This window comes from Odocoileus virginianus, chromosome 2 (assembly GCF_023699985.2).
Source record: "Odocoileus virginianus isolate 20LAN1187 ecotype Illinois chromosome 2, Ovbor_1.2, whole genome shotgun sequence".
Classification (NCBI taxonomy): Eukaryota; Metazoa; Chordata; class Mammalia; order Artiodactyla; family Cervidae; genus Odocoileus; species Odocoileus virginianus.
Genome location: NC_069675.1, coordinates 64,065,959 through 64,093,117, shown reverse-complemented (window position 1 = coordinate 64,093,117; position 27,159 = coordinate 64,065,959). Strand labels below are relative to the sequence as shown.

Sequence of the window (27,159 nt, the reverse complement as noted above, 5' to 3'; positions counted from 1 at the left end):
CGGCCACAACAAGCGACTTAGCATGCACACACCACCTATTAATCCAAGTTGGAAATCTGGAAGTCCATCTCAGTTTTCTCCTTATTCCTCTCTCCCCTCCCCAAGTTTACACCCTCTTATAAGTACACCTATTCCTTTGACCAGCTAAATACTTCCTGAATCTGGCCTTATATACTCCTTCTTCAACACTTGATTAGATTTAGAATCTTTTTTTTTTTTTTGCCAATCATAGTTATCTCTTCACTGGTTTCTCTACCACCAGCCTTGCTACTCAAATTCCATCCTCCACCATTGCATCTAGAGTCACTGACCTAACATGTTATAATAGCTCTGCCACCTATGAACCTTTAACAGCTCTTCATGGTCAAGAGTTCTTAATATTGGAGAATTTGATGAAAGTGTATACAGTCCTTTCCTCAGCAAAGGACACATTCACATTTATAAACAAGCTCACTAATTTTGATCATATTTTCAGAGGGGTCCATCAAACCCCCAGAATCCATTTATGGGTCCCTCAGTCCAAGAGTCCTTAGCTCAAGGCCCTTCACAAGTAGGCCTCTGTTTTCTCCAACCTCCTCTCACACCACCTCCCTCCTTATACTTTGGGCTCTGACGAAACTCAACCACACACAGTTCCCTGTACACCAGCTCACTGCTTCTCTCATGGTCTTCTCCCTGAAACATCCTTTCTTCCTTTCATTCCTGGGGCAACTGTTTTTCATCTTTCAAGTCTTAGCTAAGTGAGTGAGTGAAGTTGCTCAGTCATGTCCGACTCTTTGCGACCCCATGGACTGTAGCCTATGACGCTCCTTCATCCATGGGATGCTCCAGGCAAGAGTACTGGAGTGGGTTGCCATTTCCTTCTCCAGAGGATCTTCCTGACCCAGGGATCGAACCCGGGTCTCCTGCATTGTAGGCAGATGCTTTACCATCTGAGCCACTTGCCAACTAGTCTTAGGTAAGGCACCACCCAATTCATTCATACCGTACATATTTATTGAATACCTACTCTATGCCAGGCCCTCTACAAGCACTGGCATAAAGATGGATGTGGTCTTTGTAATCACTGACCTTGTAATTGAGAGGGGAACACAGATAAGTAAGTGCTACCACTCAACTCCAAGTTTGGGCTCTCATCTTATATCTCTATCTCGGTATCTCCTGTATATTATAGTATTATATCATATGTGCTTGTCTCTCACTGAACTATAAGACCCTGGAGGACATAAGTCTGACTTTACTTATTTTTGTGACTGAGATGTAACAATGTTTAAAACTAAAAGGACTTGTTACTCAAGTATTTATTAGATTGAGGGAAATAAGGATTTGGTAGACTAAGACCTTCCATGGCTAGTGGGTAGCCGAAATAGCACAGTTGCCAGTGTGGCCCCAGGTTGCTTACCTCCCCCTCCATGGTCCTATCACTAGAAACAGCTCACCAATCTTACTGCAAAGAGCTTGGGCTTTGGACTCAGTAAAATTTAAAGTCCTAATTCTTTCACTTATTAATACATAGACTTTAGGTAACTAACCCAGCCTCTCTTAAACTTCCTTTTCTCAATGTGTATGAACTTGCAGTAATTCCTACTTCCCAGAATTGATTTGATATGACATAGGATGAGGTATGTAAAGATCCTGGCACACAGCCATCCTTCAATAAAATGTGACTTTCCTTTCCATTCTCCCCCTTGCTTCTATGCCCAAGCTGTGTTCCTGGTGATGTGCCCAGACTTGGCTCAGGTGAATAAATTTGATTCCTGTGGACAGTCTCTTGCAACTATGACTGGCTGTGGTGTTGGTGGGTGGTCCCAGGTTACATAGTGGGAAACCACAGGCCTTCAGGTTGCCATTGCAATGTTAAGCAAAGGGAAACCCAAGTGAGTGTTCCAATGGTAAGTTTAATAGCTTCCATTAAAATCAATCAAACATTAATAGGGGTAAAACACTATCAAATATGATGATCTATTCTTGCTACCTGAGAGGTAATCCAGGCTAGAGGTAATCTGAGCTAAAATGGCGATAAAATTGATAGGCACCGAAGATACTAGATTCCTTAACCCATAAACTGGGCAGTATAGGAAAAATACTAGGTGAGAATTACCTCGGTTCTTGTGGGACTCTTTGTAAAAAGCATGACTATAAAGTAATGAGGCAGTTCATGTATTGAACAGAGTAGAACTCCCAGAGAGGAATCTAATTCCCTCCAAATTAGTGACTCTGGATGCTGGAGACTCTCCAGTGATTCAGCCCATGCTCAAAGCAATTCTGAAATACCTCCATTGGAAGTGTTTCTGAAGCTAATTTATAGGCCACAAAAAGAAAATCTGTTATCTTGTAAGTTACATGTTGCTTTTTATCAGTGAGTTTCCCAATTTGATCACCCAACATTCACCAGACCTGGTTCCCACAACTTTTGGAGTTGTTTTGATATCAAATCACGATGGTGTGATCACTCACCTAGAGCCAGACATCCTGGAATGTGAAGTCAAGTGGGCCTTAGAAAGCATCACTACGAACAAAGCTAGTGGATGTGATGGAATTCCAGTTGAGCTATTTCAAATCCTAAAAGATGATGCTGTGAAAGTGCTGCACTCAGTATGCCAGCAAATTTGGAAAACTCAGCAGTGGCCACAGGACTGGAAAAGGTCCATTTTCATTCCAATCCCTAAGAAAGGCAATCCCAAAGAATGCTCAAACTACCGCACAATTGCACTCATCTCACACGCTAGTAAAGTAATGCTCAAAATTCTCCAAGCCAGGCTTCAACAATATGTGAACCGTGAACCTCCAGATGTTCAAGCTGGTTTTAGAAAAGGCAGAGGAACCAGAGATCAAATTGCCAACATCCACTGGATCATCAAAAAAGCAAGAGAGTTCCAGAAAAACATCTATTTCTGCTTTACTGACTACGCCAAAGCCTTCAACTGTGTGGATCACAATAAACTGTGGAAAATTTGAAAGAGATGGGAATACCAGACCACCTGACCTGTCTCTTGAGAAACCTATATGCAGGTCAGGAAGCAACAGTTAGAACTGGACATGGAACAACAGGCTGGTTCCAAATAGGAAAAGGAGTACGTCAAGGCTGTATATTGTCACCCTGCTTATTTAACTTCTATGCAGAGTACATCATGAGAAATGCTGGGCTGGAAGAAGCACAAGCTGGAATCAAGATATTGCTGGGAGAAACATCAATAATCTCAGATATGCAGATGACACCACTCTTATGGCAGAAAGTGAAGAGGAACTAAAAAACCTCTTGATGAAAGTGAAAGAGGAGAGTGAAAAAGTTGGCTTAAAGCTCAACATTCAGAAAACTAAGATCATGGCATCTGGTCCCATTACTTCATGGCAAATAGATGGGGAAACAGGGGAAACAGTGGAAACAGTGTCAGACTTTAATTTTTTGGGCTCCAAAATCATTGCAGATGGTGATGGCAGCCATGACATTAAAAGACGCTTACTCCTTGGAAGGAAAGTTATGACCAATCTAGATAGCATATTAAAAAGCAGAGACATTACTTTGCCAACAAAGGTCCGTCTGGTCAAGGCTATGGTTTTTCCAGTGGTCATGTATGGATGTGAGAGTTGGACTATAAAGAAAGCTGAGTGCTGAAAAATTGATGCTTTTGACTGTGGTGTTGGAGAAGACTCTTGAGAGGCCCTTGGACGGCAAGGAGATCCAACAAGTCCATCCTACAGGAGATCAGTCCTGGGTGTTCACTGGAAGGACTGATGCTGAAGCTGAGACTCCAATACTTTGGCCACCTCACGCGAAGAGTTGACTCATTGGAAAATACCCTGATGCTGGGACGGATTGCTGGCAGGAGGAGAAGGGGATGACAGTGGATGAGATGGTTGGATGGCAACACCAACTCGATGGGCACGGGTTTGAGTAAACTCTGGGAGTTGCTGATGGACAGGGAGGCCTGGCGTGCTGCGATTCATGGGGTCGCAAAGAGTCGGACACGACTGAGTGACTGAACTGAACTGAACTGAATTGATGATGATGTCTTCCTAATTCCTCAACTGGGGATATTCAAATACTGTGCCTTCAGAGTCATGCTAGTTTCATAGCAGGAGTGCAGAAGATAGCTGAAATTTTGAGTCTTGTTAAGGATATGGCTTTCCAAGGTTTTGAAGAAGCAGTAATAATATGTATGTGTCAATTCTAGTTTGCTATACATCTTATTACTTTTTGCCTTATACAAATAACACCAAAAGGCCTTAGACAAGCCACCATTATAATGCAACAAGAAGAGGAAGATTAATGCCACACTCCTACAAACTCAAGCTTTGAGGTTCTTATCATGAAAGGACAATCTGTGTCAAGATTTTCCAGCATCATCTTGATCTTCACTCGCAATGGTGAGGGTGATAATAAGTAGATGGTGGATTCATTCAGCACTTTTCTTTCCATAAAATTCATAAAGCTTGCTGGTTAGAACCAGTTTTTAGACAACAATGCAGACAACATATAGCTCATAAGTACTCAGAATGCCTTAATTCCTGTCAGTGGGCTGTTGAAATAGGATAACAGAAAAAGTAATGTTCAACTACTGACAGTGGAAGAGAAAGACTAATTTCTCATTTCCACTTTTTGTTCCATTAGCTACAGAGACTTGTCTATTTGCCTTTAATGTAATTATTTATTTAATGTTAATGCATACGCTCAGTTGGTCTTAGTGATCATACTTCATATGTTAGTCAGCATCATTATTATCTATTGTCAATAAGTATACCTTCACTATACAGTTAGCTATTGCTTTAGACTATGAACTTGGAAAGATAGAAGCCATGTTTATGATTTGGGGCCATTGTTGAGAGAGAGATGCTTACTACTGGTGACCACGATGATCTAGTCCTTAAGACAATGTCTCTAAACTGCATAATAGGGCTTCCTGGGTGGCTCAGTGGTAAAGAGTCTGCCTGGAATGCAGGAGATGTGGGTTCGATTCCTGGGTTGGGAAGATCCCCTGGAGAAGGAAATGGCAACCCACTCCAGTGTTCTTGCCTGGGAAATCCCAGGGACAGAGGAGCCTGACGGGTTACAGTCCATGGGGTCACAAAGAGTTGGACACGACTGACAAAATAACAACAAAACTGCAAATAGTATCAGGAGACCAACAGATCATTTTCTATTGAATAGTTAACATATGTTCAGCAGTAGGACACATAGAAAGATGAACAAAGTCAGCCTACAATCTTGGAAGATGCTATCACCATCCATTGAGAAAGTCAGGACTGACTCACAGAGCTTGCTCAAAGAGCAGCACACAGTATGTGCAGTTAATCTCTAAACGATGCTATAACCCACAGTGCTTGAGCTCAGAGCAGGGGGAGCTCAGCAGGCTCGCCGAGATCAGTGAGGCAACCTGCGGCAGGTCCAGGCAGCACTCGGCAGGCCCTGTAGCCATGGTGAGATCTGGGTAGGTGGAGAGGAGGAGAGAGCAGTCCAGAAGAAAAGTGAAATTTGATCAAAGGCATTGAGTAAGGATGGACATTATTTAGAGTGAGGAAATATGAGATACAAATACAGAATTATCATCAAACATTTCTTTTTTTAATCTGTGAGGGATCAAAAATTTGCATTCACAAATTTTAAGGCCAGCAGCTAAAGGCCAACTGAGGTTGCCATGTCAGACTCTACTGTGAAGAGTATTTGTTAGATATTTACTTTGATGGGTTTGCACATTTTACATACAGTCTCAAAAGCCTTGAGCTAGCTTTTCTAAGTTGATGGATTTGGGCAATGCAGATAAAACAAAAGTGCCTTAGCTGCACCTTTTTCATTTTCTTGGCCTGCAACTGAAGCAGTTTTCCTGATGTTAGACAGTATATAGAGGGAACTCAGAAATATTTTAGTTGTCACTTATTCAAGTGCTTTTTAATTTTTTAAGTAAATGAAACAAAATATTAAGCCCACTGCTTTGGACACTGGCTAAACTAACATCTGTTCTAGGATGTAACCATCGTTACAGCAAAGGAATGCTAGCTATGTATTGCTTGTGGCACAGACTCTTCTTCTGGGGAGCTATAAATTGAATCACTGACCTTTGAATTTCCTTGGTGCCCTAACGAATAGGTGAGAAGCTGGTTGATTTGCAAAAGGAAGGGTGCTCATGTACCCTGGTGGGACTTTGTCATTCTGTGGGGAGCAGAGGAAAGAGTCTGTTTGCTCTTTGGGGGTGCAGACAATGTAAATCACAACATCCTGGTCAGAAGATACAAGTAAAGACCCTATGGCAATTTGTGATTTGGTGCATTGTGACTGTAAACTCCCAGCCAGGACAATGTAGCCTGGGCCTGGCTGCTGTCTCCTCCAGTTCTGGGATAGCCTAGTCCACTGGTTTTTTGCCAATTTTGGACCATTTAAAGAATTGGTATTATTTTAGTGTTGGCAGACAGAAAATGCTCAAAGGCTTTCTCTGTGATTTGGTCGTATTTCCTTAACTATGAATTTGTCCTCTCTCTCTTCCTGCCCCACTCCCTCCACCCCTCTTTTCTCTTTCTCTCCACAAACACACACTTTTTGGATCCTCTTTAAATTGTGCACCTTCTTCCTACAATTGTGCCTCTCACAACTGCATTTGCTAATTCAGAATGCTCAACCTAAAAGACTCAATCTTTTGGAATAGCCCCAATGACCCAAGAGCACGCGTAAATGCACACACTGGACATTCACTAAAGCTTGTGTACTTAAGGAATATACTTTCTCTCAGGTTCCTAATCAGAGACTGGGGATTCTTATTTTATATTCAAAGAAGCTTGGTTGTTTGATATCTGAGCACCCAGAAGCTTCTGTCAAATCAGAAAAGGGGGCGGGGAGGGGACCTAAAATAGAAGACCAGGAAGTGAGAGGCTAGAAAAAGCAGAACCATAAACTTAAAAAAAAAAGTGATCAGAAGACCTCCCGAGGGGCAAACAGCCACAGAAATCAAGGGTTTCATGGTAACATGGAAAATTTTAGTTCCTGATAAAGATGGCAAAGAGTAAGGGATTTCCCTGACAGTCCAGTGGTTAAGACTTTGCCTTCCAATGCAGGGGGTATGGGTTCAATCCCTGGTTGGAGAGCTAAGATTCTGCACACCTCTTGGCCAATCGCAGCCAAAAAACCAAAACATAAAACAGAAGCAATATTGTAGCAAATTCAATAAAGATTTTAAAAATGGTCCACACTAAAAAAAAAGAACTTGAGAAAGAGTGGAGGAGAATAAAATGTAAACACTATACAACACTTTATAACATTCACTTTGTGTACAAAGGCTTCCATAGGAAGAAAGACCTCGAAGGGTGTGAGGGATGAGCTCAACTGGCGTATGTTTTCTTTGTTCCCTCAGTAAATGATCTCAGTCCAGCGCAGCCTGAACCTGTGATAGAAGGGAGGTTGTGTGTCCCCCACCCAGAACTGGGGGCTTCCCTGGTGGCTTAGATGGTAAAGAATCTGCCTGTGATGCAGGAGAACTGGGTTAGATCCCTCGGTCGGGACAATCCCCTGGAGAAGGGAATGGCTACCCACTCCAGTATTCCTGCCTGGAGAATTCCATGGACAGAGGAGCCTGGTGAGCTATAGTCCATGGGATTGCAAAGAGTCAGACATGACTGATCGACTAACACTTTCACTCAGAACTGACCGATGAGAACACAGTTCTTTGAACAGATATTTGTTCTTTTACCTCCCTTCCCCACAACTCTGGGAGAAGGCAATGGCACCCCACTCCAGTCCTCTTGCCTGGGAAATCCCAAGGACGGAGGAGCCTGGCGGGCTACAGTCCATGGGGTCACGAGGAGTCGGACATGACTGAGCGACTTCATTTTCACTTTCACTTTCATTTTCATGCATTGGAGAAGGCAATGGCAACCCACTCCAGTGTTCTTGCCTGGAGAGTCCCAGGGACGGGGGAGCCTGGTGGGCTGCCGTCTATGGGGTCGCACAGAGTCGGACATGACTGATGTGACTTGGCAGCAGCAGCCACAACTCTGTTTTCTCTGTCTTGTTTTCTATTCTCTTACTTTATTGCTTTTGTTCTATTTTTGGAGGGGCTTACTCCATTGTTCCTCTGTAACGGTTTGAGTTCAAAGCTTGGCTAATCAACTTATGCCTTTCTTCTTTTCTCACATAGATATTTAAGGATACACATTTCCGTCTAAGAGTCAGTTTAGCTGTATTCCACAAGTTTTGGTATGAGGAATCTTCATAATCGACTACTTTATTTTCTAATTTCCCTTATGATTTTAATTTGACTTATAAAAGATTTAAATGACTTATTTGAAACTGCAAGCACGTGAGATTTTCCTATACACAGTAAGCCCTGCAGCAGCACCATGAAGATTCGTGGATTTGGCTGTAAGGTGGTTGGCGATCAGCTCCTTCCCTCTGCCTGGCCCCCACTCTCCAGAGGAGAAAGCAGAGAGTTCTCACTTCCACTGTTGGTAGGGGTGAGTGGGGGAGAGGAAGTGAAAAATAAGTTTTGTTCAGCATATGTATCATCATCTTTACTTTGGATATAGCACAGACTGCTGGGAAACATTTTAATGAACTTAAGATGCATCCATTGTAGGATGACTCATTATTTTATGAGCCATTAGGGAAAAACACTATGAGATTATGATACATTAATCTCTGAAATTTTCCAATTTCAGAGATATCTTTCTTAAAATTTATGGAATAATGGTATTTTTCATTAATCTTTTAACTGTATAGCCCTCATTTTATGCACCCTTCAAATTTTGGACCCTACTTGGAACATTTTGCTGTGGCATTATTGTGTGTCCACTAGATCATGTTTAATTGCATGATTTATATCATTTTTCTGGTATTTATTCTTTTTGCAAAGAAATAGAGGAAAACAATAGAATTGGAAAAACTAGAGATCTCTTCAAGAAAATTAGAGATACCAAGGGAATATTTCACGCAAAGATGGGCACAATAAAGGACAGAAATGGTATGGACCTAACAGAAGCAGAAGATATTAAGAAGAGGTGGCAAGAATACACAGAAGAACTGTACAAAATATATCCTCATGATCCAGATAAGCACAATGGTGTGATCACTCACCTAGAGCCAGACATCCTGGAATGCAAAGTCGAGGGGGCCTTAGGAAGCATCACTATGAAAAAAGCTAGTGGAGGTGATGGAATTCCAGTTGAGCTATTTCAGATCCTAAAAGATGATGTTGTGAAAGCGCTGCACTCAATATGCCAGCAAATTTGGAAAACTCAGCAGTGGCCAGAGGACTGGAAAAGGTCAGTGTTCATTCCAATCCCAAAGAAGGGCAATGCCAAAGAATGTTCAAACTACTGCACAATGGCACTCATCTCCCACACTAGCAAAGTAATGCTCAAAATTCTCCAAGCCAGGCTTCAACAGTATGTGAACTGTGAACTTCCAGATGCTCAAGCTGGATTGAGAAAAGGCAGAGGAACCAGAGATCAAATTGTCAACATCCGTTGGATCATAGAAAAAGCAAGAGAATTCCAGAAAAACATCTATGTCAAAGCCTTTGACTGTGTAGATCACAACAAACTGTGGAAAATTCTTCAAGAGATGGGAATACCAGACTACCTTACCTGCCTCCTGAGAAATCTGTACACAGGTCAAGAAGCAACAGTTAGAACCGGACATGGAACAACAGACTGATTCCAAATTGGGAAAGGAGTACGTCAAGGCTGTATATTGTCACCCTGCTTATTTAACTTATATGCAGAGTACATCATGAGAAACACTAGGCCGGATGAAGCACAAGCTGGAATCAAGATTGCCGAGAGAAATATCAATAACCTCAGATACGCAGATGATACCATCCTTATGGCAGAAAGTGGAGAGGAACTGAAGAGCCTCTTGATGAAAGCAAAAGAGGAGAGTGAAAAAGCTGGCTTAAAATTTAACATTCAAAAAATGAAGATCATGGCATCGGGTCCCATCCCTTCATGGTAAATAGATGGGGAAACAATGGAAGCAGTGTCAGACTTTATTTCCTTGGGCTCCAAAATCACTGCAGATGGTGATTGCAGCCATGAAATTAAAAGATGCTTGCTCCTTGGAAGAAAAGCTATGACCAACCGAGACAGCATAATAAAAATCAGAGCCATTACTTTGCTGACAAAGGTCCGTCTAATCAAAGTTATGGTTTTTCCAGTAGTCACGTACGGATGTGAGAGCTGGACCATAGAGAAAGCTGAGCACCCAAGAGTTGATGCTTCTCAACTGTGGTGTTAGAGAAGATGACTGGAAGGAGATCAAATCAGTCAATCCTAAAGGAAATCAGTCCTGAATATTCACTGGAAGGATTGATGCTGAAGCTGAAACTCCAATACTTTTGGCTACCTGATATGAAAAACTGACTCATTGGAAAAGACCCTGATTCTGGGAAAGATTGAAGGCAGGAGGAGAAGGGGAGAACAGAGGATGAGATGGTTGGATGGGATCATCAACTTGATGGACATGAGTGTGAGCAAGCTCTGGGAGTTGGTAATGGACAGGGAGGCCTGGCATGCTGCAGACAATGGGGTCACAAAGAGTTGGATATGACTGAGCGACTGAACTGAACTGAACTGATTCCTTTGTCTGTTTGATCTATTAATTACTAAGAAATGTCCTCTTGTGATGGTGGATTTATCAATTTCTTATAATCTTGTCAGCTTTTGCCTCATATATGTTGAGGATATACCATGAAGTACAGGCTAGAATTATACTTCCTAGTTTAACGGTTCCTTTTAACATTATGTAATGGTCCTCTTTTTATCAATAAAGATTTTTAGCTAAAAAGTTTAACTTTAATATAGCTATGTTAACTTTATTTTGGTAAACCCTTGACATAATTTTTCTCATACTTTTATTTTTAACCTTTGTGCCCTTTTATTCTGTTGAGTGCATGCTTTATTATAAATAAAATATAGAAGAATATATTTTAAACACAATATATCAGTCTGTGTTTTTTAACTGCTGGCTTTGGTCCTTTATATATTTATCTTGGTTATGGATTAGTATTTGGACTTTTTATTTCTAAAAATAAATATCACCATCTTGTTATGTGCTTATCTGAATTTCTTCAAGTATAGATTCAGAAAAATCCTTTTTTTTCTCATTTACTCTCAAAACAAGGAAATTTCAAACTTAGAGCAAACATTCTTTAAAATGCCTTAAGATAAAAATACTGAAAGTCAATTCCTCAAACATCCAAGAAAAACAAATCAGCACAATCCTTCAAAACATATTTGAAAAGATTCTTATGTATACAAGGGTTATCAAAATAGAGATGCCGCCAAACTATTTTTATTTCAGTTCATAAACAACGTCTGACATCTGAGTTTGGCATTCTGATATTCCTGTGGTCTTTCAGCCTTTATAATGACAGCACAAGAAACCATAGCTCATCTTGTTAAAATAAAAAAAGACCTTGACTTATATATGTCTCTACTCAGGCTAATTAATAAATAGATGAGACTGATTTGTGACTAGTGTATTAATCGTTTGTAAATGAGATGATGTGTTTGAAGTTATCTGAAAACAAATTTTTCTTGTAAGGAGCTTTAAGCTCACTTTGGTTTGAAATATAATCTCACTTGTATCAGGTGGAGCTTGGCTAGTCTGAACCACATTAAGAGAAACTATCTCCAGTGTCACCAACAAAAGGCTCTTATTTATTTTCAAAATATAAAAGCCAAACTCATTTGTTGCACCATATAGGACTGATAATATTTGCCTTACTCTTTCACTAGATCACTTTTAGTTCTAGAATTTCAGACTTTCAGCACTGGAAGAAGTCTGAAAGTTTTTCTAGTCCCAATTGCCTATCTGATGCATGAATGGCTTTATAATTCTGCCAATTTATCAAGTTGCCTGGACTTGAATATAACCACAATGGGGAGTTGACTCCCACCTGTACGGAGCACCCAATCAGAAAGACTTTTTACAAAACTGAACCACAACTATCCAGCAACTTATTCTACTCCACTTTTTATAACCTCATGGACTGTAGCCTGCCAGGCTCCTCTATCCATGGGATTTTCCAGGCAAGAATACTGCATGGGTTACCATTCCCTCCTCCAAGGGATCCTCTTGACTCAAGAATCGAACCTGGATCTCCGGCAATGTAGGCAGATCCTTTATCATCTGAACCACCAGGGAAGCCCCATTCTACTCCTTAGATATACACAATAAAAGCAGATATACCTCAGGAGAGCCCAGCCCTTGAAATATTTAAAATGTCTATCAAGTCTTTCTTCATATCTTTGGTCTCAATTCTATAGATTATTCTATACGATTTATCATACTTGGTAATCTTTTTTCACATATTCAGTTTTTTGAGGTTCTCCTTTGCAGTGTCCTTACTATTTAATATGATACTTGAAAGGTGTTCCTTCAGCAAGTTGAAAGGTTCTATTGCTTCCTTAGGCTCAGATACCATTCTTCTGTTAGTTCAACCAGAAGTCAGAGACTGTCACCGTGCTGATTCTTACAGAACCTATAACATCAGCCTAAGGAAGCTAACATTGGGTATCTATTGTGTACTAGAACCACTGCCAGTTGTTTAAGGACTGGGATTTTAGTCACACTGATCTGATCCCAAAGTTCATGATGGTTCCCACTTTTCTTCCCCAACTAAGTCTTTCCTTTGTACTTTGCTAAGCCACATCTTTCAAAGGACATATCACCTGTAATTACAGCAATAAGAAAGTAAAAGCCATCCTTTTTCAGGGGCTGATTATGAGATGCTAATGAATCACTAGTAGCCCTAGGGCTGTGGATTGGTCATTCTTGGAGCAAAGTTTCTTTCACCTCAGATAATGGAACAGTAAACTGGAGCCTGTTCCTTTCCAAATGACCAAATTATAAATCAGAGACATCCAGATAAATAATATTTTGCTAATAGACTTGGAATAAACAAATGCTGAATTAATCTTCCAAAAATATTGCCTTGTTCTTCCTTTGAATGGCTTCCTATCACCCAGACTCCATCTTCTGTCATTCAAACCCTCTGCAAAGTCAGTCTCCTATTTCCCCTCCAGCCCTGATACCCCTTATTCTTCCAGGATAGGAAGTCTTCACCCTCTGTGAAGACATGGGGGCTAAATGGATAAGGAGAAAGGTGGACACGGGAGTGAGCTATACAGGCAGTGGAATGATGTCAGGGTGAAGAATCTATAGGAAAAATTGGTCCTCCCCTTCTCCACTGATTGTTTGGAAGGGACTTGTCTTCTTCATGAGTCTTTTCCTATAATTGAGAAATACAATTGGGGAGAAATAAAAATTGGGGAAGGTCTTGTTGGGAAAAAGACACTCTGAGTTGAGTACATCGTGAGCTGTCTATATGTTGCTCTTGAATTTCTAGAATTTGTCCAGCTCCCTTTTGCAGGAAGACATGAATGCCTTCTTAAGTAACTGAGAAGTTAGGGTTAGGGTTAGAGCTTGGTAAACCACTAGGACCATTAAGTGGACTCTCCCCAAAGTGTGCAGTGCTTGTGTCAATTTACTTATCCACAGGCCTGGGTGGAGGCTCTTGAGTCTTTGGAACAGACAAAGAATTTCTGGATACCCTGTGGTATTTGCCTTTTGTACCACCAAATATAATATTTACCTTTTACACCACCAAATATAGTATTTACCTGTTGGAGTATGCATTCTGCCTTGATAACTAGTTTGTATGCTTCTGGAGGGCAAAGACAGGCTACGCGCTTCTCTGAGAGCCTAACACTTGGACCACAGTACTATTTCATACGTGCCAGTCCTAATCTTTGGCTTTGTTCACCATCAGCAACTGCTTCTCTAAACTACTTTCCTTAATGAAGAGGCCCACATACTTAGAGCTGCTGGTCTGAATTAGCTACTTCAAAGATAGATACCTATTTTGATTAATGGACTGCTTTGTTTACCTTGGAAAAGAAATAGGAGAAAAAAGACTTCTCTGATTTCTACTTTTTCTGAAGAGTGAGCATTAGTTTTTTATTATGTTGGAAAGCCAGATTGCCACTCAGCACAAGGTTCTGGATTCATTCCCTACCAGGCCGGTGAAATTCAAGAAATTTTGGCAAGGGCAGTCATGCCAACTGTCTGTTTACCTAGATAGTTATACAACTACAAAGCTGGGCTGGATTTGTATTTTCCCAAGTTATTTCAAAGCAATTAGTCACAGAATTGAACTGACTTACAAAATGAACCCAGGAAGTTGCTTAGAATAGAACTCTGCAGGCAAGGTTGGAAGATGGCCCCTGACCTCCGTCTAAAGCCTCTCTTTGCTGCAGTCACTGGAGCATCCTTCTATGGGCTCCAGCACACTGTCTTCTGAGCTAGCCCTAACCAAGGCTGCCTGTGCAACCTCAGCCTACACTGGCAGCATCCAGATTATATTTAAGTTACCATTGCCTTGGTTTCTAGTGAAAGTGAAAGTCGCTCAGTTGTGTCTGACCCTTTGTGACCCCATGGACTATACAGTCCATGGAATTCTCCAGGCCAGAACACTCGAGTGGGTAGCCTATCCCTTCTCCAGGGGATCCTCCCAACTCAGGGATCGAACCCAGGTCTCCCACATAGGAGTTAGACTCTTTACCAGCGGAGCCACAAGGGCCCTTGGTTTCTGGTATTCCAAGGCAAACTCAGGCCATGCCAGTTTTCCTACGACACTGCTTTCCTCTAGATTCTTTTTTTTTTAAGATGAAAAATGTTCATTTCCTAAATGAGGAGATATTGGAATTCAACATCAAAACAGCATTCTGTATTATACTTAAAGTAAATACTAGGTAAAAACTCCAACTAAGGAAGGCTTCTCCAACCAGTCCCAGTTGTTTCATCTCTATCTTCTCTCCTAACATCCCATCCCAACTAACCACAGCCACATGGGCCTCAAACACACCTTCACCCAGGCCATACCATGAGCAAATGTATCATCTTTCTTGTGAATCAATCCTTCTTTGACTCCCCAGACACTCCACTTCATGGTATCACTGGGCATTGTTCATTTCTCAATTAAAGCACTTATGTCAAATTGCAAATCTTTGCAGTACTTGTCTGTTTCCCCTGCATTATCTTTGTGTTCCTTGGACTTAGCAAATGTAGTTACTTAGATTCTTTATCTGTCACGAAAGTTTTGTCTGCTGTGTGCTGTAGATCCTCATGTGCCAGAGCCTGCCCTGAATCTTGATTTTGATAGCACACACACAAAATTTTTTTCTCACTCTTTTTCTGGGAAAAATGCCATTAGTTTGGGAATAGAACAGTCTCAATTCATGAAAATCTGGCGAATAAAATCATTTAAAAACCCGTGGGAAACAAATTGGTACTAGGCTCATCCATATAGAAGTCAAATGTACTCCAAACCCCAGTGAGTTGTGGCTATCTCAGGGCACACTGGACGATTCAGGCTGTCAGAAGATTCTGAGCTTGCAGCTCTCATCTGTATGAAATGGTACCTCCTCTGATAAAATGCTTCCAGATATGCTGGGTGTGATAGCGTATTTTAAATTTTAATACTACAAATTTTCTATGTGGTAATGATGCATCAAATTTAGTTAATACTTGTTTTGACTCATTCTTCTACATAGTCTATATAGTTCCCTTATGTTACTCCATGATCCGTTGACTGAGAAAACTTTTCTTTTCAAAAATAGTGAACATTAACAGATACACACCACTATGTATAAAATAGATAAACAACAAGATTTACTGTATAGCACAGGGCACTATATTCCGTATCTTGCAGCAACCTATAATGGAAAATAATTTGAAAAATTAAATATATATATATATATATATATGAAACTGATTCACTTTACTGTACACTTGACACTTGCACAATATTATAAATCAACTATACAAAAAATATTGAGGAAACTGCAGCTTAACCCAGTTTGACTTATCACCAGATCTAATTTACTGGTGCTGCTTTCCCTCGTTATTATGCAGGCAACATCTTTAGTCTTTCCCAGGCTGTTCCTAAAGGAACAGGCTTATCATGGACTCAGAGGGAAGCATACTTCTTAATCAGGGAAAATAGCCTGTTTATAAATAATGAACAGCAAATCTTTTAATGAGATAGTCCATTAGACTTCTACTCAGTAAGGAAAGAGAATGTCAACGAACTAACACACAGCTGTCACTTTTTAAACTTTACAACAAGACAGACACTGAGACAGGCTCAGATTAACTTGCCCAAGATCATCATAGGAAATGGAAGGGCTAGAACCTGAAATTAGGATTTTTGACTCAATATTATTCTTAATTCTTCCATTCTGCTGTAATCATAGAGCATTCGTTCTGATTTTGATGCCTTAGGGTTAAGTCTGTTGCATTTTTATTTTAATTCAAAAATTTTCTCTGAATAGGGACTTGACATGGGTCCTCTCAAATTTACTCAGCCTTGTCACTGTGGGGCTTCCCTGGTGGCTCAGCGGGTAAAGGACCAGCCTGCAATGCAGGAGACACAGGAGACGTGGGTTTGATCCCTGGATCAGGAAGATCCCCTGGAGGAGGAGGGCATGGCAACCTATCCCAGTATTCTTGCCTGGAAAATTCCATGGACAGAGGAGCCTGGTGGGCTGTAGTCCATGGGGTTGCAAAGAGTCAGACACGACTGAGTGACTGAGCATGCTCACATGCACACCACTGTAGCCAGGCTATTGTTCAGATAAATTAGGAGCAAAGACAGGCTGTCCACTGAGTTAGTGTTGATTTTAGACTTTTATGTCTAACTTTAGGTCTCTCCTTCAAAGACTATGATTCTCCAACCTGGAAACCAACACTAATCAAATTCTAATAGTTAATAGGGAAAAGCATCAGCTGGGCCTCACTGTTGATCACCAGGTGATCAGGGGTGTGGCGTGCACATCCTTGGAAAGTAGTTGGCAACCTGAGGGATGGACCTCAATTAGAAGGTACCAGATATTGATACAAAATAAGAGGAAAAAAAAAAAAAGTCATGTTTCCTGGGAGGGACCATGAACAAACTATGCTCATGGTTGTATCTAGTTCTGCTCAGATTGGTTTCACTTTAGCAGAAGGCCACTTCCAACTTCTCAACTGTTATTATCATTTTTCAAACCACCACTGGGGTTTTGTCTCCTTCATGAAGCCCTCATGACTCTTTGTGGAGTCACACCTTCTTCTCTACTCTGAAATCCTACAGCATTTATACACCTGGCTCCCATGACCTTGTTCTTTATTACATACTCTTTTATGAGTTTGTTGGACTCACTTCTCAAAATGGATTTTACATTCCTTAAGGACAGCAACTTGTAAAAATAAATGGGCATCTAGGTTGCTTCCATGTCCTGGCTGTTATAAACAGTGCTGTGATGAACATTGGGGTGCACGTGTCTCTTTCAGATCTGGTTTCCTTGGTGTGTATGTGCAGGAGTGGGATTGCTGGGTCATATGGCAGTTCTCTTTCCAGTTTTTTAAGGAATCTCCACACTGTTCTCCAACAGCAGACGAATGGATGAGGAAGCTGTGGTACATATACACCATTGAATATTACTCAGCCATTAAAAAGAATTCATTTGAATCAGTTCTAATGAGATGGATGAAACTGGAGCCCATTATACAGAGTGAAGTAAGCCAGAAAGATAAAGAACATTACAGCATACTAACACATATATATGGGATTTAGAAAGATGGTAATGATACCCTATATGCAAAACAGAAAAAGAGACACAGATGTACAGAACAGATTTTTGGACTCTGTGGGAGAAGGCGAGGGTGGGATGTTTCGAGAGAACAGCATCGAAACATGTATATTATCTAGGGTGAAACAGATCACCAGCCCAGCGTGGATGCATGGGACAAGTGCTCGGGCCTGGTGCACTGGGAAGACCCAGAGGGATTGGGTAGAGAGGGAGGTGGGAGGGGGGATCGGGAGGGGGAATACATGTAAATCCACGGCTGATTCATGTCAATGTATGTCATGACAAATGTCATGTCATTTTTGTCATCAATGTCATGACAAAATCCACTACAATATTGTAAAGTAATTAGCCTCCAACTAATAAAAATAAATGAAAAAAAAAAAATAAATGGAGCACCGGAGACACAAGAAGAATGTGAGAAATACTTGTTGGACGATTCTCTGATTTTTGTACACTTCAGGTGGAAAATTATACAATTTTTGGTTATTTACATAAAAGAAGACAACCTTTCATAAAAAGTTCTGGTAAGGTCCTAAATTTGCTTGAGTTGTTATCAAAATGACAAATTGCTTTTTGCTATTTCCCTTAGAGCAGTACATTTTGGTGATTTTTCTCAACCTATTTCTAGAGTTGGAGAAAAAAAGGAGGTCAGTGAAGACTCTTAGAGATGGGATGTATTCAAATATGCTGGGAAGAGAGAGCTTTGGATGTTTGACCATTTTCTATAGTCATGGAGCTCAACAAAGTTTACCATTTGTATAGGAATCTTTTAGTTCTTGGATGGAAAAATGTCTTTCCTGTAAAACTTCATGGAATTTCTGCTCTTGGCAGAGGCAACAGTTACTCATTGCAGATCTTGAAAACTTGTGACACGGTTGTCCAAATGGGCACCAAGTAAAGCGAGAAAAGAACAGGTTCAACTACATATTTTAAAATTATTTTTGGTTCCAGGGGATGGACTGGGCAGGCTGCAACTGGCACTGACAAGACTAACCCTTTACTCTGATCCAGGGGATCATTTTTGATCTAAAAACCTTGTCCTCCAAACCAGCTGCCCAAGAAACAAAGGCAAGTCCAAGACCTTACTTCATATTCTGGAGGACCACCCACTCCACTTGCAACTCTATTTGTCCAGTGATGGCTTTAGTCTTTTTAATTTGAGCTTCTACAGGACCTGTTGGGGACTGGAGTTGAATATTTCACTATAAATCTTCTTCTCTGGATGATTTTGGCCAACTTGTCTGCCCCCTTACAATCATTTGGGTTTGATCAAGCGATAAACATATTCTCATAGGGCTACATGTTGTGTTGAAAGAGTTATTTTGTTACATTGGGACTCTGAAGTGAGAAGTAACTCCTTGGGAAGAATCTCCAATTAGGTCCATCATTTTGACTAAGCTTCCACTATAATAACAACTAACATTTATCGAGAACTTACTACAGGCCAGGACTGCTTGCCAAGCACTTTACATAATCATTTCATTTAATACTCACAATATTGCTAAGATATGTAAATTATTATTATTCTAATTTTACAGATTAGGAAGTTGAGGTACCTAGGGGCTGAATAACTCAGTCAAGTCCACAGGACTAGTAGATTAAAAAAAACATCTGATTCCTCCTATGCCTCATATCCTCTCTGGCTTTAGCCTTCTTCCTGTCAACCGAGGGCTATTCCTTGGCCAAAGCCGTCTGGACCATTCTTTTTTTTAACAATTATTTACTTAAGCATAGTTAAATTACAATGTTGTGTTAGTTTTTGGTATACAGCACAGTGATTCAGTTATATTTATATATGAGTATATACACTCTTTTTCATATTCTTTCCATTATGGTTTATTACAGGATATGGAATTCAGTTCCCTGTGCTATACAATAGGACCTTGTTATATATCTATTAAATATATAGTATTTATTAAATATATGGTATTTTGTATCTGCTAATCTCAAACTCCTAATTTATCTCTTGCCCACCCCTTTCCCCCTTTGGGAACCATAAATTTCTTTTCTATGTCTGTGAGTCTATTTTGTAAATAAGTTTATTTGTATCATATTTTAGATTCCACATACAAGTGATAGCATATGGTATTTTGTTTTTCTCTACTTACTTCACTTAGTATGATAATCTTCACCTAGTACAATAATAGGTGCATCCTTATTGCTGCCAATGGCATTATTTCATTTTTTTCATGGCTGATTAATATTCCATTGTATATATGTATTACATCTTATTTATTTATTCATCTGTCAATGGATATTTAGGTTGCTTCCATGTCCTGGCTATTGCAAAACAGTATTGTTATTAACATTGCAATGCATATTTCCTTTGAATTAGATATATGCCCAGGAGTGGGATTGATGGATCCTATGGCAATTCTATTTTTAGTTTTTTTATGGAACCTCCATACTGTTCTCCACAGTGGCTGCACCTTGGGGCCATTCTTGATTCCTATCCTCTCAAGCCTTATGTCTAATGATTTGGGAAATATGCTAGCTTTGCCTTCAGAACATATCTGACTATGATCTCTTCTCTCATCACCATTGTTCTCACCTGAGTCAAGCTGCCATCATCACTTGTGCCTGAAATACTGCCATAACCCTCCTGAACAGTCAAGGTCCTTCTATCCTTTGTCTTCCTATTGGCCATTCCAGTAGCCAGAGCGAACTTTCAAATGCAAGCCAGATCGCGTTGCACCTCTGCAAAAGCCGAAGTTCTCCCAAGACCCTCCACTCTCCATCCCATAACCTCACTGCCTACTGCTTGCCTCACTCCTCTTGTGACTAATCACCAGCCCTCTTTCTTCCTCGAACATACCAGCTGACCCCGGTGGTGGGCTCTGAGCAGTGGGGCTCAACGTTTGGCAAGTTCTCCCTCACAGCTAACTTCAAAGTCTCTATTCAAATGCCACTTCTTTTGAACTCACTCACTCACTCACTCAAGCAGTACCAAATTCCCTTACTTGGTTCTATTTTTCATAGTATGGGTTGTGTGATCTTAGTTCCTCCACCAGGGATTGAACCCAGGCCCATAGCAGTGAAAGCATGGAGTCCTAACCTCTGGATCATCATGCAATTCCCTTGGCTTTTTTTTTTTTTTTTTACAGCTTATATCACTTCTTAACACAGTGTGTGATTCATTTGTTATGTCTATTGTTCACTGTCTGCTTTCTCTCCCCGCATCCCCGTGAGATAAGAGATTTTTGTCCTTTGTGTCCTCTGATGTATCTTGGGCACCCAGGGCAGTGCCTACGTGGCACATTGTGCATGATCAGTGAATATTTGTTGAATAAATGAGTGAATGGACCTGGATCTAAAATCTTAGGGTCCTTATAACTTTGTCATAGACATGCAGCCTTCTCAAGTGAAAGGCGAATAATCCAGATGTTATGAGGTGATGCTGATTAAGGGTCAGTTGAACAGAAAACTTAGTGACTTGCACTCAGATGAAGGAGATGGGAAATGCAACATAGGCTGGAGTGAGTCAGGATGATATTAGAGTTGACTGGGAGTTCTTTTCCTTTTGGGTTATGTCAGTGAGGACACCCTCTCTTCTTGGCTTAGCGGCCCAGGGCTTGAGTTTGTCATCCTGCCCCTGCCACCCCACAGGCTTGTCCTGAGATACTTCCCCTTCCCACCTCCCTGCCCTCGCAGACTCAGGACACGGCTGTTTCTCTGGTCCGGTCAGACATAATGAGAAATACAGGCCCAAACTGTTGGGTCATTCCAAAGCAGGGAGGAATCTGGAATGGCGTTGCTAGATTTGGGGTATTTTAATCATTTCCTGCAGGTTGGCAGTTTCCAACAGGGTCAGTTTCTGAAAGAATCAGGCAGGGCATGCTTGGAGACCTGTCACTGCTCCTGCATCCAGCTTTCAGATTTGGTCTCCAGATTTAAGGTTTCACTGCGGCGTGCCTGAGACACAGACATTGCTCAGGGGTGATACGTCTCTGTGATGACGCGAGGCTCTTACTTTGGTCAAGTGAAACTTTTCCACTGTCTGTACCCACTGCATTGGTTTACCCAGCTTTCAAGAAAGCTGACTGGCTCCTAACATATGATGCAACGTATGTGTGTGGGGGGAAAGGAGGAGGAGGGACACCTGGGGAAGCTGGGTGCATTGTCCCTTGTGAGGCCTGGCTTCCTGCTCCTCCAGGAAACAATTCATGTTTATCTTGTCCAGCTCCAGGGCCTGTCTGCTCTCCCTCATCCACCTGGATAGTGTTTAGGACACAAACCCCAGTCACTGAGGGGTTCTAATGACGCCCTCCAAAGGCCAGCTGGGAAGTGACTAAGGTACCTGTCTAAGCTGGCCAGCAGGTCAAAAACGCTAGTCTCTAGAGTGATCTTCCCAGGTGGCGCTAGTGGTAAAGAATTCTCCAAATTTGCCTGCCAAAGCAGGAGACCTAAGAGGCACAGGTTCAGTCCCTGGCTTGGGAAGATCCCCTGGAGGAGGGCATGGCAACCCTCTCCAGTATTCTTTCCTGGAGAGCCCCCAAGGATAGAGAAACCTGGTGGGCCATAGTCCAAAGGGTCGCAAAGAGTCAGGCACAACTGAAGCGACTTAGCAGGCAGAGCAATCTCATGGGAAAAGTGCATTTGGTAGAACAGAAACTGAATATTCAACAAAGATCCTTTTGGAAATGTTCATATTAGGAGCTGAGGTCTGTATATGAGCTAACAAAGCCCTGACTGCCCTCTGATGGGCTGAGCTCCAAGACACTGACAGTGGGAGCAACCTCATAAACCCAGGGGCTCCCAGCCATAGTTGCACAAGAGAACTCCCAAGGGGGCCCTGAACCCACCAAAGCTGGGGCCCGCTGCACAGACTTTGTCCCAGTTGGTCAGGGAATCCATATGTTTTAAAACCTTTCCAGGTGATCTCATGCGTAGCCAGAGATGAATACTCCTCCCATGAAGGACCCAGAGATGGGGCATCGGAGGAGCTGGCAGAGGATATAGTCTGCCCTCTGCCTCACTACCCCTAGGGGCCAAGGTCCCTTCCTCTTCTCTCCCATTTCATGAATTTTTCATTTTCTCCTGGATTATTTTCAAAATCATATTAACAAGTGGTAACTTCTCCAATTCTAAATAAAAGCCTCTCTTTTTATTCCTCCTCTTCCTTCAGCTACTGCACAACCCACCTCCCCCATGCTTCCTTTTAGAGGAAAAATTCCCTAAGATGGGTTTTCTGTATATACTGTGCCATTTATTTCTGTGCATTTTCTCCTAAACCCAGTCCATCCAGGCATCCCCATTCCATACTGCACAGGCCCTGGCCCCATCATACCATCTGCTCATGCCAGTGTGGCCAGGTCTCACTTTTAGTAACAGAAACGGGGAACCCAGGAGGCACAGGCATTCCTGATACACTCTCGACATGTGTACAGCCCCAGAGGTGGCCAAAGGCTGGCCTTGCAGCGCCAGAGTCAACGCTCAGTTAACAGAACGCAGAACTGGAAAAAACTCGCCAGGGAGATGAGGATGACAATGAAGTTCTCAGTCAAGGGAAAGGCAGGGACTTACGCAGTGTGTGGTGGTGATGATGACAGAACTGGAGATGAAGGAGAGGCCGTCGTTCATGCTGACCTGAAGAGCGGCTTTCCTGTAACGACACGGGGACCAGGGATACTCAGCATGGCGTGCCGACACACAGGGGCCCTGGGGGCTCCGTTCTAAACCACCCTCTGAGCTGGCTCCTTTGTAAAATGCGGAGGGTGCTCTCCGAGGGCTGATCCATCTCTAACACCCTAGAGAGATGTCAGGATACACCTGGCTGGTGCAGCAAGGCAGTATATCCAGCCTTTCTTACACCATGGCAAATAGCATTGAATGGACAGAGGCTGCTCCCGTTTAATTTACTTGCCACATTGTAGTAGGTAGGAAGAGGTAGTCTTAACAAATGGTCCAAATCTGCAGGGGATGAACTGGTTAAGCTAGAAACTCTACAGTTGTTGTCTGGACTCTCAGTGATGAGATTCTGATGGTGATGGTTTTGTTACTACCCAGTCAACACAGAAAGGTACAGCAGTACATGAGCTAACCTGCCTTCTATTTCCTCCCATCTAGAAGATGCTCATTGAAACACAAGCTTGCCTTCTGCAGCATGGATACAGGGCTAGTTTGTGGAATCAGTGGCATCATGAGCTGATGTCAGGCAAGTAGATTCGGAGGCTTTGTAATTTGAACAAATGATTGAAAGCAGAATTCAGATGAACAAATTTAGCATTTTTGCTTAAAGCCACCATTCTGTCTTCATTCTGTTAGAGATATGTTTACAGAGAGGTTAGTTTGTGTTCCCTCACCGACATTGCTTGTCTATTTCCCTGCATATTTCTTTTCTTGCTCAGGATGCTAATTCTCCTCCTTCTCTTGACTATTTTGATCTCATCTCACTAGCACTTATCACAACTGCATCACTGTGAAATTTTCTCCATAAATTAGTTCAGAGAGGCTTGGGCAGTGTGGATGAATACGTGATGCTCTGGAGAGACACGGAGGAACATTGAACATGGCTTCCGAGGGTCTGACCGTGGGGTCCTGAATCAGCTGTGGATCACTTATCCTTGCTGAGCTTCTTTTCCAAATTTCCTTATCTCTAAGAAAGGAGATAATCATCTAGAAGGGCAATTATGATGACAGGATGAGGTTATGAGTATAACAGTGCTTTCGGTAGCCTGAGAACTTTCTAGAAATGTAGTTGTGATGAAGCCAGACAGATCTTGTTTTGAACTCATACTCTTCCACTCACGATGTGACCTCAACAAGCTACTTAAATTCTCTCTGCTACAGACTGCACATCTGTAAAATTGTGATGGTTCACTGGGCTTCCCTGATGGCTCAGAGGGTAAGGAATCTACTTGCAATGCAGGAGACCCAGGTTTGACCCCTGTTTGGGGAAGATCTCCTGGAGAAGGGAGTGGCAACCCACTCCAGTACTCTTGCCTGGAGAATCCCATGGACAGAGGAGCCTGGCAGGCTATAGTGGATCTTAGTAGGATAAAGGTCCCCTCTGTAAAACACTGATGCTAGTGCCTGGCTCACTACACTCATAGCACCATCATCATTATCTGGAGGAGTCCAGAGAAAGGTTCCATAATGACAGTGAAGAGAGACTCTTCTCCTTTTGTGGCCCCCCCGCCACCCCTTCTCACCTCCCTGGTTGTGGGGCTTAGTTGCTGCTGGAAACTTACATGCCAACTTCCTTTAAGATAGGTGCTGGACACAGCAAATAAGTATCTTCCACAGTGAAGGGCTTCTCATCTGTAAAAAGGAAGTCACTGGATTAAGAGGAGTGAGGCAAGTTGATAATTTCATATTTGGTGTCTCCTGCAGACCATCAACCAAGTCGCAGGAGACACTAGAAAAGCCATGATGTTTTGAAATATAAACTTGTCTTGAGTTGTAGAATCCATTAGAGTGAATGCAAGCTCTTCTGCCTGAATACTTTCTAACCTGTATATCCAGTTGAGCCTCAGTGAGCACATAGAGGGTGAGCTCTTACCACAGACCAGGCATAACAGGGGAAACGAGAAGGTATTAGGCTGATCCTCGGGAGCTTCAAGTCTAGGTCAGGTTTGAGAGAGGAGTCATATTCATGGGAAAAGTTTGTTGATTCAACCTTGGTTATTGATACAACAGCCAAGACAGGGAATCCACCTAAGTGTCTATCTACAGATGAATGGATAAAGAAATTAGGGCATATGTGTGTAGAATGGAGTGTTATTCAGTCATAAAAGTGGAAGCCTTGCCATTTGTGACAACATGGATAGAGTTTGAGGGCATTACACTAAGTAAAATGTCAGACAATAAGAGACAAATACCGTATAATCTCACTCATATGTGGAATATAAAAAGGAAAAAAAATTAAAAAACCCACCACAACTCACAGATCAGAGAACAGATTGGCTGTTACCAGGGGCAGGGGTAGGTGGGGTGGGTGAAATGAGTATGGTGGTCAAAAGGTACAAATTTCCAGGTATAAGATAAATAAGTAATGAGGATGCAAAGTACGGCATGATTTGAAAGTTTACAAGATTTGTAAATCTGAAAAGTTCTTATCCTAAGGAAAAAATTGTAACTATGTGTGGTGATGGATGTTAACTAGATTTATTATGGTGATCATTTCAGAATATATAAAAATATTGAACCATTATGTTGTACACCTGAGACTAATAAATATCAATTATATCTCAATTTAAAAAAAAAATTTGCTGACAGATACAAGAAGTAGCTAAGCCAAAATATCATTTGGCTTCAGAAGACAGAGAGCAGCTCCCTCTAGGTGGGTGACATGATGAGGTCACAGGGAACATAACAGCAGCTGAGTTTCGGGGGAGAGATGGGAAGATGCATTTCTGGTGGGAAAAATGGCAAACAGCAAAGGCAGAGCAAACAAAAGGGATGGTCCAGGGTAGGACATAAGGAGGACTTGAAAAGATCAGTATAGGAAAATGTTTGGTCCAAGTTCTTTGAGTTAGACTGAGGGATTTGGATCTAAGCCTATTTGGCTATGAAAAGAACTTTGGAGGTTTTTGGAGAAAAACTTGAAGTGATGATTTTGGAAGTTTTAGCAAATGTAGTTATGAAAGCTGGATTCAAGCGGGGGGTGGACTCTGAGCTGAGGGATTTCTTTTTCTTATCCTAATGGATGTCCAGGGAAAAACTTAAGCAGCTTTAATCTGGAACTCCTTAAAAACTTCATCGTTTCTCAGATTCTGGGGCCAGAAGCAGGGCTGAGAAGTTACTATACTCAGCATATGGTAGTCATTCTTTCATGACTCAACATTTATTGGGTGCATTCTTTGTTCAAAAGATGGTAGTAGGAACTGTAGGTGACATGAAGATGAATAAATATGCCCCTTTAATCAAGTTGTGAATACAAATGCCTGGAAGACAGAAAGGAATCCATGTGTAATGGAAGGATGCTATGCTGCTGTTGCATTGGATAGGAAATTGATGTCTCTAATGACATTTAAATGCAATTGACACTAAACACTTGCCTGAGTGGAGATTAGGAAGCTTTGTGCCCTCCATAATAGGACATAAGGACCAGACCCACATGAGATAGGAGCTGGAGGACACATCTGAGTTCTAAGCACTGTGTCTCCATGGAAGGAGGAAAAAGGGATGGCCAATTACAGTTTCCCCTGATGTTTAGGGAGACCATCAAGTGGTGAAAAGGTAGGGAGATTATTCCAAGTCATTCATTCCACAAATATTTATTCAAGACCTACTATGAACTAGAAACATAGGTTTTTAGAAGAGAAACATGGTCTCTGCTTTCATGGATTTTATAGAAGTTGCAGGGGAGATAGTTATTAAACACATTCAATTTTTTGAAACAGTAAAAATATTACATTTATTTAATCTTAGTCTTCAGTACAAGATTTTTTAATTGAAGGAGAGTGGATTTACAATACTATATTAGTTTCCAGTGTATAATATGGTGATTCAATATTTTTATAGATTATACTCTACTTAAAGTTATTACAAAATAATGACTAAATTTTCTTGTGCTGTATAACATATCCTTGTTGCTTA

At 41.5% G+C, this 27,159-nt stretch overlaps 1 protein-coding gene across 1 annotated transcript in view; it reads right to left on the bottom strand.

The window, feature by feature from the left end:
* ANTXR1 (ANTXR cell adhesion molecule 1) overlaps positions 1-27,159 on the bottom strand; it is a 256,016-nt gene that overhangs the window by 116,370 nt on the left and 112,487 nt on the right. Inside the window, exons 11-12 of the mRNA XM_020878572.2 lie at positions 24,810-24,879; positions 23,143-23,221 (exon numbers count right to left, since the gene is read on the bottom strand). Coding sequence (XP_020734231.1) covers positions 23,143-23,221; positions 24,810-24,879 — 149 coding nt within the window. The remainder of the gene's footprint in view (positions 1-23,142; positions 23,222-24,809; positions 24,880-27,159) is intronic.